General features: G+C 41.6%; 1 protein-coding gene across 4 annotated transcripts in view; it reads right to left on the reverse strand.

Moving 5' to 3' along the window:
• LOC311225401 (RNA-binding protein 25-like) overlaps positions 1 to 9268 on the reverse strand; it is a 40213-nt gene extending 30945 nt beyond the window's left edge. For all 4 annotated transcript variants that reach the window (XM_084310671.1, XM_084310669.1, XM_084310670.1 and 1 more), the window contains exons 1-5: positions 9129 to 9268; positions 8678 to 8796; positions 6507 to 6556; positions 2938 to 3117; positions 282 to 339 (exon numbers count right to left, since the gene is read on the reverse strand). In XM_084310671.1, coding sequence (XP_084166797.1) covers positions 282 to 339; positions 2938 to 3117; positions 6507 to 6556; positions 8678 to 8780 — 391 coding nt within the window. In that variant the 5' untranslated portion in view covers positions 8781 to 8796; positions 9129 to 9268. The remainder of the gene's footprint in view (positions 1 to 281; positions 340 to 2937; positions 3118 to 6506; positions 6557 to 8677; positions 8797 to 9128) is intronic.
• Between the last annotated feature and the right edge of the window lie 6371 nt (positions 9269 to 15639).

Raw genomic sequence — 15639 nt, forward strand, 5'->3', positions numbered from 1 at the left:
CCAAGCTCCCGGTAGTACTTCTGCACATTTAATTTAAGACTTTTCAACTTTTTAACCTTCTAAGGCCTTAAATTGAGAATTATGAATTTAATACTTTAAGACATTTTAATACATTTACATTTTGTCATTTAGCTGATGCTTTTATCCAAAGCGACTTACAAGTAATACCCTGCAGATACCCTGTTTCTATCTTGAGGTTATCTGTAATGTGGCAGCTGGAGACACGGGTAGAGAAAAGAATAGAGGGTAATAGACTAGTAGTGTATGTCTCTTGTTTTCACCTTGAAGTTTCCCAGAAGCTCCCTGGACCCTCTTCCAGCTCAAGACGATGCCACATTTCTTGAAACATTCAGAAGACAAGCAAAGGGATTAATTTCACTTGACATAAAGGCAAAGAAAATTCACTGAACTAAAATCAAACTTAATCTGAATCGTTATCATTTCAGATTCAGATTTTATTGTTACATCTTCATTACCGTTACAGCATGGAGTGAAATTATGTTGTTCTCGTCTCATCGGCCTAGCAGGAGTAAAAATTGCACTAATTTACAATAATCATAATGTAATAATCACAGTGCCACATCGCACATCCGAAGTAGAATCAATGATAAAATAGCTCTAGACTTTACTATTGCAGACTAAACACTGCATGGGTGTAGGGTGTGCAAATCAGTAGCAGAAACAGCCATAAAATAGCACTAGATCACCAGTCACATGTTAATAGTGTTAATAGTTCATGAGTCTGATTGGGGTCTTTAATAATCCTGCGAGCTTTGCCGACATGACGTCCGTTGTCTATATCCAGAATGGAGGGAAGCTCACATCCACTAATGTTTTGTAGGGTTGCCACGGTGATGTGGAATTTCCCATGACTAATAAACTCAACTGTAAGATTCTGATCAAACTGGCCAGTATCACGTCTTCGTCTGTTTGGCCCTCCATCCAATTCCTCTGCGTTGTGTACTTTTAATGGTCCTGACGTCTCCGATACTGGTAGATAAGATCCTTATCTCCCCCCGTTAGTGCAATCCATAAACCACAACAATTCTAATCCGTAAGAATTCGACACTTCGACAACGTGAAATACCTTACAAGGAAAAGCGTGGTTTTATTTCTCTAAACAGAAACCTCAGCTCAGATGTTAACAGATTGTATTGTCCTTGAAGAGTATATTTCTAATGATCTTTCGGTGTGTTCATATTATCGTCCTTTTGCTGTTCAGTCCAATAGTGTTCAGGCCTGTTCGTTAGCCTAAGACCATCCTCGTGGTTACCGGACATTTTACAAAATGATGCTCAATATCTCTAGAGAGCTGATCTGGTCTCTTTGACACCTCCTACTGAATACCCAGAGTAAGAGATGAGCCATGACGTTTATTTATGTCTATAAATGCTGTGTAGTGTGGATGCCTACTGTACATGAGTAGGGTGAGTAACCTACATGCCATTACTGTGTTTTATCTATTGACTCATTATAGCTACCGTAAATGTATTATCTTGAAATAATATAACACCCGCCCCGCCGCCCGTTACTATGACATTGTCTATCCTTACATACAATGTATCCATGCCTGTAGCTAAATGCTGAAAAACAGGGAACATTAACTTTTTAGCTTTACATTAAAAAAAATTAAACAAAGATTATAAATAGCTTTTTAGTATATCTCCATGAGTTATTATATGTATTGTGTGTTATCTCTCCACGCTATGGTAGTGCTTGTGTCAGTACAGGAGATTACAATTTTTTTTGTATATAGGCCTATATACATAATTAAATCAATATCTTCCTTTTGAATAAAATAGGCTCAGGAATCAGGATTGTTAAAGCTAATTAGCCTAATCCATGTAAAAAAAGAGTAGCCTATAGTAAATGTATACACACACACAAACACAGGAGAGGGAGACTAGCTTATAGCAGACTTAATGAAGTGAAATATTTATTATCATCAACTATCCAGTTCGTTTTTATAGTGTAACTTTTGGCTACTTCAAATCATTGAACGTACAGAGAGAGAGAGAGATAGGATGCTCAGAGAGCACATTCAGTTTTATAATGTTGTCCGATTTACAATACATGCTTGATAACACATTTAGTATTTTACAATAATTCATAGTCCGCATAACATCGTCACTTGTTGGCCAACCTGCAAAACCGCAAGTGGGCCAAAACGAGACAAAACTTTTTTTCCCCTCGACCAATTCCAATTTTTACAGGCCGCTCATCAAATGACCACGTCGGACAGTATACGCTCAAGAACTGACCAATCACTGCTGATGGCGAACATTTTTGGTCAGCGTTGTATCCAACGAGTGTCTGCTTCCAACGATACCCCATGTGGGGGGGTGCGAGCGAATATAGGATGTAGGTGAAAATCAGTTGTGACTCAGACTTCAGAACGCACGGAGGTGGATGGCAGAAATGGATTTTGGAACTTTTTCTTTTGGTGTCCGTTTACTAAAACCTCTCTCAAACACTCATTTCTGAACGGATTTTTATAGAATTCTGACCTATACTACATAAGACTTCAAGCTCTGGAACCGCAGTGTTTTCCACCATACCTCAATGCTGAAATAATGGAATCTGGCAACCACTAAAGAAGAATGCGAGTAGACAAGTTCAACTCAAGTTCAAACCTCTGCTACTCTATTTCATTAGCACGAAAAGTGATTATCCTTTTTTGCATTAGTAACTTCAGAATGTTATCTTTCAAAGGAGAACAGGCTCATGCATGTGCTATAAGTATATTATAAAGTATAAAGCTAAGCTTTGCAAAAAAAGTATGCAGTCCTCAACTTCAAGTAAAAAAAAAGAAACGCCACTTTTCTGTCTGCCTGTTAAGAGCCAGTCCTATTCCAAACAGTTTTAAAAAGGACCTAGATGGTTCTGTCTAACGGACCATCTGGACGGCCAGGTTAGCCGTGTGTGTGCCCTTCTCACCGCGAGGAGCTGTCTGACCAACATGTCGGAGGCCTTTTCGGAGATGTTTCCCACAAACACTGTGGTGGTCGGGCCTCCGCTGCCAATATCGTCCGCCTCCTTCACTCGGGGGCCGAGAAGATCTTTCTTTGGTAACAACACAGACTTCTGTGCCATAGAGACCGGGGAGGGAAGCAGCACCTGCGACAGAGAAGAGCGCAAAACCACATTAACCAAAACCACACCGACAACCATTGAGAAGGGAAGGAGAAGAATATAATAAGACAGCCTTGGTATGCAAACATTTAGTTTAAAAACGACAATCTGATATACAGCGGTGACTAGGGGTGTGACGACACTCTTGGTGTACATGATTCCATACACAATGCTGGGTTGACCATTAGCTATGACAGTATTTTGAACAAAACTTAAGTTAAGTTAAGTAAATTAACACATCCGGTGCCGTTAACGTAGAACTACGTTTCTGTCGACCGATCGTCGAGTGCCGGAAACGTAGATCTACGTTTTTCTCACGGTATTTCTTTTATTCGCTATTGCCATTCATAATTCAGAGGGGCACCTTGTGCATGCTGTACTGAATGTGTCTGAGCTGGCAGACGGTCTTATACCACCCTCTAACGCCTTCGGCCATTATTGCACCCAGTTAGAAACGGGTTCGTTTATTTTCTCTACCGAGCTGTGGCGTGGGGGCGGGTCCTAAACACTCGGCAAACCACACGCTTGTAGGGATGGTTTTGACTACTGACCCCGCCCGCCTGTTGAAGTGCAATGCCCAACAACGTCGGGGACAGGATCGCTGTGGATAACTGGAATGGCGATCAGATATTTGGATTATTTTTTTTGCATTACATCAGAGACCAGATAAGTCAAGTCAAGTTTTATTTGTCACGGCATACAAGTATACAGTGAAATGCGGGGGGTCTTGCCCGCAACGATTGTGCATAGTACAGTAGGGCTGACCTTCGAAGCTTTTTTTTGGCAATCGAAGCTTCGGGGCCGAGCTTCGATTTTAATTCGAAGCTTCCGGGAAAAAAAACTATAATTTCTTTTATATATACCGTACTTTTCGGACTATAAGCCGCACCTTTTTTCCCCATTTTTCGACCCTGCGGCTTATATAACGGTGCGGCTTATATGTGACTCGACGTGACCAAACCCGAAAATGTAAAAATCGAAATATTGCTTTTTTGACTGCATTGAAATGTTATTTATCTGTTCCCTTATTTGCTGAACTTAATACAACTTGTAAATGAGTTAATTCTTTTATTTGTCCGACTGTATTGTGTCCCAATGCTAATTACATATGGTAATTAAACATTAAAACACCTGCAGCTTATAGTCCAGTGCGGCTTATATATGTACACATTATTCAATTTAGCTGCTGCGGCTTATATTCAGGTGCGGCTTATAGTGCGAAAAGTACAGTATATATATATATATATATATATATATATATATATATATATATTTTTTTTTATCTTATGTTGTGGGACTTGTACAGCACTTTGGTAAACTTTGTTGTTTTTAAATGTGCTCTATAAATAAAGTGGATTGGATTAATGAATTAAGTAGCCCCTTTCGTGACTGACGCAGCCAACAAGGTTTCACTCAGCTGTGTGATTTAATTCAAGGTGGATCGCTGTTGTCGTTTGAACAACTTCAGATTTCATGGGAACTACCAATCCCCCAAATCAAGAATGTTTAAGATGAATGAAGTAAGATTTAGATTATTTGAAATATGGCCTGTGTAGACTAAACTATGCACAGAATTATGTCAGTCTACAAGGTCCAGATTCTACATGGTCCGGCAATGTCGACTCCACTATAGACCAATTATCAGTGAATGTTCATGCATTTTAAGAAGGGCTACTTCCACAAAAAAACAAAGAACTCACCAAAACATCTCAGTAGCACCTTATCTAAATGTTCCATTTCATATATGGAGATTCATATTTATTTATGTATTGCATTCATTTCTACATTTTATTTCCTATTTTGTTTATTCATCCCAGTATCTTTCTTTCTTATGTGTGGAATTCTACAAGGCATGTAGGTGTATATGTGTTTGAGGATGATATCCTTCAAACAGGCAATAGTGATGATATAATTTGGGCAGTGCTGAGCTGGGTTACTTTCCTCCAGTGTATTTGTCCCCCGGCCCCACCCAATGGACCACCCACCCACCCAATGCCCCCCCCCACACACACCCACCCACCCAATGCCCCCCACACACACACACACACTTCCCTATATTTGTGGCTCAGGTGGTAGAGTGGTCATCCAGTTATCGGAAGGTTCTCGGTTTGATTCCCACTCCTCCCTGGCAGAAGTGTCCTTGAGCAAGACACTGAGGGTGCTTTCTCACTAGCCATTCAGGGTCAAATCAGCTCCGCTCCGTCCTTGGGTGCGAACTTCCCCCCTCCCTCTTTCCCCTCTAGTTTGCGTACACACTGCAGTCTTGGTGCGCTCCGGGTTTTGTTTACGGTTTGCGTTTTGAGCGCGTAAGCTGCCGTAGGCGATGATGTCACGCTCTAATGTCAACACAGGAAGAGTTTAACACACGGTGGTGGAAACTGGATGCTGATATAAAGAAACAAATAACCAATACATATGAAGTTATATTTGAACCTCTGTTGTCAAGCCTTGTCAATATAACCCACCCCCTTTTCTCACGAATGGAACTGGTGTCGTGGAGTCAGCTTTGAGCGTTTCCTGGGTTAACGCTAAGCTAACGGCTTAGCCTATTTATTACTAGTTAGCAGCTAACAGTAGCCCATTGCTCGCGTCAATTATATTGCATGTCATTGAAATGCATTCGAACAAGAAACCAATGTATAGTAGACATAGCAATGGCAAAAAAATTGTTAGGCCTAATGCGAGCCAGGGAAGTCTTGTGCTTGTAACGTGGCTTCATCTCAAAGTTTTCATCCACTGAGCAGTGAGGCTCAACATGCTCGTTTGGTTGAGGTCTGAACTCGCCAAATTGCCCATAAATATAGTTTTTGTGGGTATTGCCCAGTTGTTGCTGTATGTTTTTATCTGCCCAAAATTCAAGCAAGCATGAAAGCATTACAGTAAGCTTGCACTCCACGCCCCCCGCTCCCACTGGCGCGCACCCGAAACCACCTATTCCAGCGAATCAGCGTCCCTGGTGACGGGGGGAGCGTTCTCATTAGGACGATCACACCCTATTTTGGTGCGATCGCGCTGTGATTAGACCCCAAATGGCTAGTGAGAAAGCCCCCTTAACCCCTAATTGCTCCCCGATGAGCAGGTTGGCACCTTGCATGGTTGTCTCTGCCGTCGGTGTGTGAATGTGAGTGAATGGGTGAATGTGAGGAACAAAATTGTAAAGCGCTTTAGATAAAAGCGCTACATAAATGCACCATTGGCATTTACCATTATTACAACATAGTAACATGTCTAATCGTCTTATCATGAATGGCAATAAACAAAGTTTTGCTGGTATTATTTAGAGGTATAATTAGGAAGTAACAGAGGAGCTGATATCATAATCTTTTATTTTGTCTGAACATAGTCTGTAGTAGTAACACATCTCTCCAACTTACTGTAGGTGAGGGAGTCATGAGTCCCATGTGAACTGGGATCATTGGGGTACCTGAAAGGAGCAGCAAGACATGGGATTTACATTAGATTCAATTCAAATGTATTGTCATTATACAGCACAAGTAAAGTACAACGAAAAGAGGTTTGGCATCCAACCAGAGTGCAAATATAACAGTAAAGTGCAATAGTAATATACAATGTATAGGTGTTTAAACTGGATATAAAATAAATAAATTAGTACTACTGAGTAATAGTGCTAATCGGATGTATGTACAGAGTTGTAGTATTAATATGTACAGTGATACAGGTATAAAGACACTATTTTAGTAAATCATACTGGCCAGCGGCGTAAATAGTAAGAGTGGGTAGGAATGTGTACAGAATTGATATAGTATGTAAAGATATGTAAAAGGATAGATATATATACGGTAAGAATAAAGATAATATATACATATATATACGGTATATACAGCATTAATGTACATGATATTGCTATCATACAGTTATATGGGTTATATGCAGGTGTAAAAGTAGGTATATAGAAGGATTATATGCAGGTATATTCAGACAGATATGGTTTTATATAATGTATATGTATATATACACAGTATATACAGCACTATTGTACATGCTATCATACAGTTATATGGGTAGACTATAATATGAGGTAGGTCGTTTTGATTATTATGAGTAAGGCAGTTGTAGACAGTGAAAGCAGTAGGTAGGTATAACATGGGATTTACATAAACAAAAACTGAATGTTGAACTTTCAATTTCTGCTACATTATGATAGCTAGTCTACCTGTTCAGAGGCGGACCAGGTTTTACCGTAAGCATCTTAGCAGAGATTTATTCCACCAACTTACAGAAAAGAAAAGGTCATCTTTGTAATAAGATGCTTTACCAGTGTCTGAGAAGGTGTGTTCATTTCACAGACCTTTAATTTAATTTCAAACCTAGCCCCTTTCGTGACTGTGATGCACGCCAACAGGGTTGGACTAGTGAAACCACAGTCCCTTATTCCTCCATAGGAAAATCCCATGATTAACTCTGAAGAACTGGTCCTCCGCGAAACACTCGTTGTACAAGTATCGCTGAGAAATTTCAAAGGTTAAAAAAAAATAAAAAATAAATATTCAATACTTGTACAACGAGCATTTCGCAGAGGACCAGTTCTTCAGAGTTAATTATGGGATTTTTCTATGGAGGAATAAGGGACTGCGGTTTCACTCGTCCAACCCCGTTGGCGTGCATCACAGTCACGAAAGGGGCTATTTCAAACCCATATTTCAACTCGTAAGACACCGAGGTCACCCTCTGATTTACAGTGACAACGCGGTGAACGCGCTTACAAAACAAAGACAGTTTATCAGCAATTTCATACATATAGGCACAATAAACAAGAATAAAATAAACAATAAACTGTCATCTAAGGAAATTACAAGTCGACACACAGTGATCATACTTTTAAATGCAGCAAAAGAAGGAAGAACCTTCAGCTTCTCTGCATTGAACATTGTACATACTGAACACTTGTCCACGTATGTGACTTCTATTTATTTATTTTTTTACTTGCTATACTTATTTTATACTTATCCATTTTTGTCTAGCACAGTCTCTGGAGCGTAACAGAAAGAAGCATTTTGTATAAAAGTATTCTGTACTTCTGTATGACAACTAATAAAAGAAAAAGAAACTTCAGAGTCAGTTGGAGGGCATTCCAGATGTTGAAAGCATCTGTTCAAATAAAATCTAAGTGGATGAATGTCAGCGCAGTCTGCTCATCATCTCTATGGGGTATGAACTCTTGCAGGACCACTACTATGAGAGGCGATTTCATTATATCACAGTTATGCACATTCATCGCTCTGAGTGAGTGTTTACATAATCCCTTTGCCAAAGGTTTGGAATATCATGCCTATATATAACGAGCATTCATTCAAAATAAAAGTCCTGCACCCACCACACAGCCCATGTCAGAGCTGTGTACAGTGTACAGCAATCAAGTAGTCTTACTCTCTCCCCCTGTGTCTGGCCTCTAACCAGGGCACACTGGAAGTATAAACAAGTATAATGGAAGTGGTATAAAAGTTACATGCTTGAGAAGTATGGCTCCACATATTGAACGTGATCCCTGTGGGAGGTGGAGGGAGAGCACGAAAGGCAGACTTACCTGGTGGGATCGTAGGGAATCCGGCATATTGAGGAGGGTGGATCCTCGGGGGCAGCTGAGGGATCCCAATATGCTGGCGGGTAAGGTGTGGAGGGTAGGACATCCTATGCGGGGACGACCTGCGAGAGAGAGCGCGAGAAAGAGGACCCAAAGAAGAAACCCATTGCGTTTAATATAAAAGGTTATATAGTGTCTCTGTCTGAATCACTTACACTGTGGATCAGCGATCAAGTATTGATAGCAGCAACCCTACTATCAAGCAAGTCAGTTAGACGCCAAGAGACGCCTGCCTACAACAGTCTGTAGTCAAAAAGTCACACAACCACCACGTTAGCGTTAGCTAGCTCATTTAGTTAGCAGTCAACTACCGTTAGCTAGCCCACTCTTTTGGCCTTGCCAACTAACGTTTTTGCTAGCTAGAGCTTTCCACTTATATTATTTATTAACTCACCTAGGGTCAGATATTATAAACCACAGCCCGAGAATATTCCTATGACGAGCTGTCCAAATATAGGTTCATGGAGAAGAAGGGTAAAAAGAAAGAGAAAACTTGAGCCGCCGGCGCGTTAGTTAGTTAGCAGAGAGCATGTAGCGAGCTACCCAACTGCTGTGTGACTGGAACCTATTCTTTTCGAAGTGCATTATGGGATCATAGTTTTGGTTGGGCGTGTTCGCCTTGTGGCCACTTGGGGGCGACAGAGCTCTTCGCCGTTGGACTAGAACAGTGGTTCCCAAACTGTGGTGCGCGCACCCCTTGTGGTGCGCGAGCGCCCTCTAGGTGGTGCGTGACATGAAAAGGTGGTAAAAATCTTAGTCAAACCTTTAGTATTATGGATATTAAACATGCTGGCAGAGTACATGCATCCATGTTGTCGTGAACATTTTAATTAAATAAAGAAATTCCCTATCCATAGTCGCCGTGGGAAGAGATAAAATAAAAAATAAAATAAAATAAATTCCCTACCTACTCATGGCCTTAACTGACAACCAACAGGAACCAAACAATATTTTTTTTATGCCTAATAAATATAACTAATATACATTATTTCAAATGTGGATTTTCACTGTGTAAATCATGAAATTCAAGAAACGTTTTAATAAAAAACTTACGTTTTAATAATAATAATAAACAATAATGTCTCGGGCGTGTCTGACACAGGTGTGCTTCATCTGTGCACGGAGACCAGCAAAAAAAATTCTAACAGAAACCCATTGGGGGGTGCGTCAGCTAGGTCGGGAGGTGACAGGGGGTGCACGGCCAAAAAGGTTTGGGAACCGCTGGACTAGAAGATCAGAGACGTTTTGGCCAAAGATTTTTTTCCGTAGCCGCATTTCTCGGAGACACTCTCTGATTGGCCACTGACATGTTTGCCCAATCGCGTGACGAGCGGTGTCTTTGCCCATTTCCGCGTCGAACAGCCTGCAAACTACCTGGCGTTCTATCGCCATGAAGACAAACTCTAACCTTAACCAACTTCGAAAGAGTGCCTAAAGATGCACCCGTCTTCAAATCCTACAATAGGTTTTGTGATCTGCACGGCCTCAGCCAGCTAATCACACAACCCACACGTGTATGTGAGTCAACTCAGACTACCATTGACCTCATCCTGACCTCTGACAAGTCCAAGATCTCCAATAAAGGGGTTATAGCATGCAGGTTAAGTGATCATTATATGATATTCTGTACCCGCAAAAAGCTAAAACAAAAGGCTGGCTGTCACAAAACAGTCACATCTAGAGACCTCAAAACCTACTCTAGCGAGGCCTTTAACCTTGAACTGGAGAGTCTGGACTGGTCAGATGAGCTCAATGTCACACTGGTTGAAGAAACATGGCTTGGTTTCAAAACCAAATTTTCAACGATACTAAACAACATGGCCCCCCTAAGAACCACCAGGGTAAAAAATCGCGCGGAGCCGTGGATGCACACTGAAATACTGACCGCTATGAAAACCAGAGACAAAAAATGCTCTGAGTTTCGTAAAAGTCAGTCAAAGCTTACCATAAGCACGAGCAGTGAACTCCAAGCCCACGTGACTGAACTCAAACTGGAAAGAAACAGACTAAGAAATGACGTAAAGTCCATGATCAAAACAGCAAAAAAGAATTTCATCAATGACAAAACCGAGGAAAACAAAAACAAACCGCGTGAACTTTGGAAATTACTCAATAACCAACTAGGCTGCAGTAAAAAACTTAAAACCAGATTCTCAAACATAAACATAAAGACGGACAACACGCTCATCACAGACAAGCTGGATGTAGCCAATTACTTAAAGTTTCTTCACAAACATAGCCACAACACTGGTAAACAAACTACCCTCCCACTCAGGGCATTATGGGGTAGAACACATAGTAGCATACTACAAGAACCTAGGGGTCCACAAAGACGACTTCAAACTGGAAATGGTAACAACAGATGAGGTACTCAAAGAACTGAGCGCCCTCCAACCTAACAAGGCCACTGGCCATGACAACATCCCCTCCAAATTCCTCAGAGACTCAGCAGCCGCCATCACCCCAGTCATCACACACATAATAAACCTCTCCATAAAACAGGGACACGTCCCCAAGGACTTCAAAATTGCGAGAGTAACACCCCTGCACAAAAAAGGCAGTAAATTAGACCCAGGCAACTACCGCCCTGTTTCTATCCTTACCTCCATCTCGAAAGTCATGGAAAAAATTGTATACGAACAGGTCGAAAAATACCTTGCGGAAAAAAATCTAATCTAAGAATTCCAATCTGGCTTCAGAACATCCCACTCCACTGACACATGCCTTCTCTATTTAAACGACCACATCAAACAAGAGGTGGACGCGGGCAAATACTGCGGCATGGTCATGCTGGACCTACAAAAGGCCTTCGACACTGTCAATCACACCATTCTGATTGACAAGCTAAAAGCAATTGGTTTTGATAGTATATCAGTGAGCTGGATGCAATCCTACCTGGAGGGGAGAGAGCAGATGGTGGAGGTAAACGGTACCCTATCCCCCCCCCCTCACAGTAAGCTGTGGTGTTCCACAAAGAAGCATACTAGGTCCGCTACTGTTCCTAATTTATGCAAATGACATGTCGTCAGCTTGTGACTGCAACTTGTTCCTGTTTGCGGACGACTCAGCCCTGCCCAGACAAGAACAAGTTACAGGTTGAAAAAACCCTCAGCTCAGAACTAGGCAAAATCTGCATATGGCTCGCTGATAACAAACTATCATTACACATGGGCAAAACAGAGTCCATTCTCTTCGGTTCAAATAACAAACTCAGCAAGACCGACGGCTTCTCAGTTACAGTGGGTGACAATATTGAATTGTCACAAGGAAAGAAGATATTACCTACCTGGGTTCCATCCTAGAGGCAAATATTTCCTGTGACAAAATGGCATCCAATGTAATAAAAAAAGTCAACCAACGAACTCGATTCTTGTATCGGATCTCCTCACTGGTAAACAAGAATACCCTGAAGACTCTGGCAGGAGCACTCATTCAAGGGTACTACGACTATGCTTGCACCTCATGGTACCAAAGCACCTCAAAGGCGCTAAAAACAAAATTACAAACATCTCAAAACAAACTGGTCAGACTACTGCTTGACCTTACTCCTAGAACCCACCTCACCCCTGCCCACTTTGACAACCTAGGATGGCTTAGAGTAGACGACAGAGTACAGCAACTTGCAATGGGCCTGGTCTACAAGATACACTACACGACCAAGGTACCCATGTACATGTCAAAATACTTCCCAAAGGTCAGTGAATACCACGATCACAACACCAGAGGGAGCTCCACAAATCATGCTTCAGTCTGTACCTTTTTCAGTCACTGTAAATAATCAAATATTGATAAATGATGATGTATATTGTACTTTTTTTTTGATGACTGAAAAAAATAAACTACTACTACTACTACTACTAATGTGGAACGCCCTACCCAAAGCTGTAAAGGAATGTGAATCACTACCCACTTTTAAATGTCCTAACACAACCCCCTCCAATGTACAGTAAAAATGACCAAGTATGGTCTTGTCAATATTCCAATGTACAGTTTTGCTTGTACAGTTGTACAGTGTCCCCCACCCACCCCTCCTACCCAACCCCCCCCCACCCCCACCTACCCAACCTCCTCCAATGTACAGTTTCTACGTCAAATGTATATACTCTTTTTTCTGGACTCTTTTCGTATCACAAACAGTACTGTATTTGCAAATCTGGTATGTCATAAATGTATAGATGTAGCAGTACTGTCTATCTGTATGTCATATATGTTACGATGAATTGAAAATGGGGGACCCTGATGTAAACAAGACGAAAGTCTTTCTCTGGTCTGCATCCCCTTAACAATTGTATGTATTGAGCTGTACTGTACTGTACCCATTCTGCAATCTGTTAATAACGTTTTCAATCAATCAATCAAGCTTAACCAGTGTAGAATCAGGCGTCGACCAATCAGAGAGCGTCTCCGAGAAATGCGGCTACGGACGAAAATAACGCGCCAAAGATAGACTATCGCAACACTTCCGGTATTTTGAGCTCATGGGAGAGCGGGAGGAGCATAGATATCTATCTATGGGGAGGAGGGCTCTAACGTCAAGGCTCCAATCAACATTCATTATTTTGTACTCCCCCCGCGCTCTCTTTCCCCTTCCCCCCTCTCCTCACGAGCTCCATGTAATGCGGAAGTGCAGTTGTCTATAGCTCGACTGACGTCATCTAATGTTCGACCACGAGGCAAGTCTTCTTCACGTGATCAAAAAGTACCATCACGCAGTTGTATTGCGACTCTTATCATTTTTTAACGTTACGTTCTCAAAATATTCCCCTTCCGGTATAAATATTTAGTATTTCCTTTTTAGAAGTATATCAGTACTTCACCGGCGCGATGCCAGCTTCTCACGTGTTCAAGTAGCCGCTCTGCGTGATCTGAACTCTGCGTGATGAGTTCAGCTTGTGGGCGGGGCTTGTGAAATGATGGAGAGCGACTGCGTGATTTTCCCCCCGTAGCCTATGTGTGCGAAGACGCTCTCTGATTGGCTTAGGCGGAAGAGACCCTTCGGCGCTAAACCAATCAGAGAGGGTCTTCGCTGTACGCGGCTAGCCAATCAGAGAGCGTCTTCGTACAAATAGGCTACGAAAAAAAATCACACAGTGGCTCTCAATCATTTCACAAGCCCCGCCAACAGGCTGAACTCATTGGCTAACGCGAAGGTGTGTCACTCAATTTAAAGTGAGTTTCTAAGACAAGGAGCCGCTAAAATAATGTATATTAAAAAATAAAAATAAAAAAAATAAAGCGAAAACATATTGAATGGCAATTACTTATTAAATAATCTAAGCATAGCCTAACTTTTTACTCAGTGTGTATATAAGAATGGAGAGTAAAAAAACAATGTAGTTTACTTGTCTGAACCTCTCATCGCCTCATGAATATGAATGAGAAGGGCGGCTAGGTGGTGTAGTGGGCAAGGCGCTCTCCACCAATGCCTGAGACGCTGGGTTCAAGCCCAGCTCTCCGCATTGCTATCAGCTTGGCTGGTCGTTCATACCAACACAATTGGAAGTGTTAGGGGTGGGAAAGCTGATGGGTGGGGATCGGACGTTGTGGACAGCGACTCCTACAGGTCTGTTGGTGTGCCTGCACAGCAAAATCAGGAAGGGACGGGGGCGGCGTGTCCCTCCCACGCATACCCCCGCCGCTGAGAGATCACGCTGTGCAGGTGAAAAGATGCGACGGCTGCTTCCTCGAGTACCAGAGGGGACACGTGATGCAAGGCTTCGTCCACATTGCAGCTGGCTTGTGGGAGGCATGGCCTAACAGCGTTCGAGACAGGGGAGGGTAGAATTGGACGATACGAAATTGGGATGGGAGAAAAATAGAAAATGGGAGAAAAAAAGTAGATATTCTGGGGGCTCCTTTCTCTAAAGGACAGGTAAGAAATTAAAATATTAAGGCCTATTAATTATTCCTAAGGATATTCTATTCATGTATTTGTTTGAGGTTAGCATTACAATGGGGGTGAACTCAAGGTGATTAAAAGTCAGACTTTTCTTTTAATTTCACAGAAACGAAGAGGTGTGGATCATTGATTGAAATTGATTGATTGAAAAGTTTATTAACAGATTGTAGAATGGGTACAGTACAGTACAGCTCAATACATACAATTGTTAAGGGGATGCAGACCAGAGAAAGACTTTCGTCTTGTTTCGTCCCCCATTTTCAATTAATAACATATATGACACACACGACATACAGATAGACAGTACTGCTACATCTATACATTTATGACATACCAGATTTGCAAATACAGTACCGTTTGTGATACAAAAAGTGTCCAGAAAAAGAGTGTATATACATTTGACGTAGAAACTGTACATTGGAGGAGGTTGGGTAGGTGGGGTGGGGGTGGGGGGCTGTACATTGGAGGTGGGGGGGGGGGGGGGGGGGTTGGGTAGGGGGGGACACTGTACATTGGAATACTGACAAAGCCATACTTGGTCATTTACCAAGGTCCCTAACATGGTCCCAAAGCCATCAGAGACAATGTTTTCCGTTCATCCGAATGAAAAATGCAAAGATTGATAATGAACTTCAAATCATGAAGCAAAAGATCTGCTCAAACAAAAATTGCAATACTTAAATAAAATTGCAGTCCTTAAGATATTCGTTTAGAACAATGCACAAGAGTTGAGCAATTTCAAGGCCTTGCCTTCAGAAAAACAGATCTTGCCTTCACAAAATCGCAAGAAATATTCTTTACCAATCCAAGCTTTCATACGTTTTACGGTTTTCCTCAATCTATGTTTCATTTTGTTTTAGCATTCACCACAATTAAGGCTGCCAAGACTTTACAGTTGTTTGATGTTTTATACTAAAGTACAACATGCCTTTTACAATATTTACAACCATGTTCAGAGTTGAATGTTTACATTTGATGTAAATAAATGGAAATATTACTAGGAGGT

Source organism: Notolepis coatsorum (assembly GCF_963971535.1).
Source record: "Notolepis coatsorum genome assembly, chromosome: 3".
In the NCBI taxonomy this organism is placed as follows: domain Eukaryota; kingdom Metazoa; phylum Chordata; class Actinopteri; order Aulopiformes; family Paralepididae; genus Notolepis; species Notolepis coatsorum.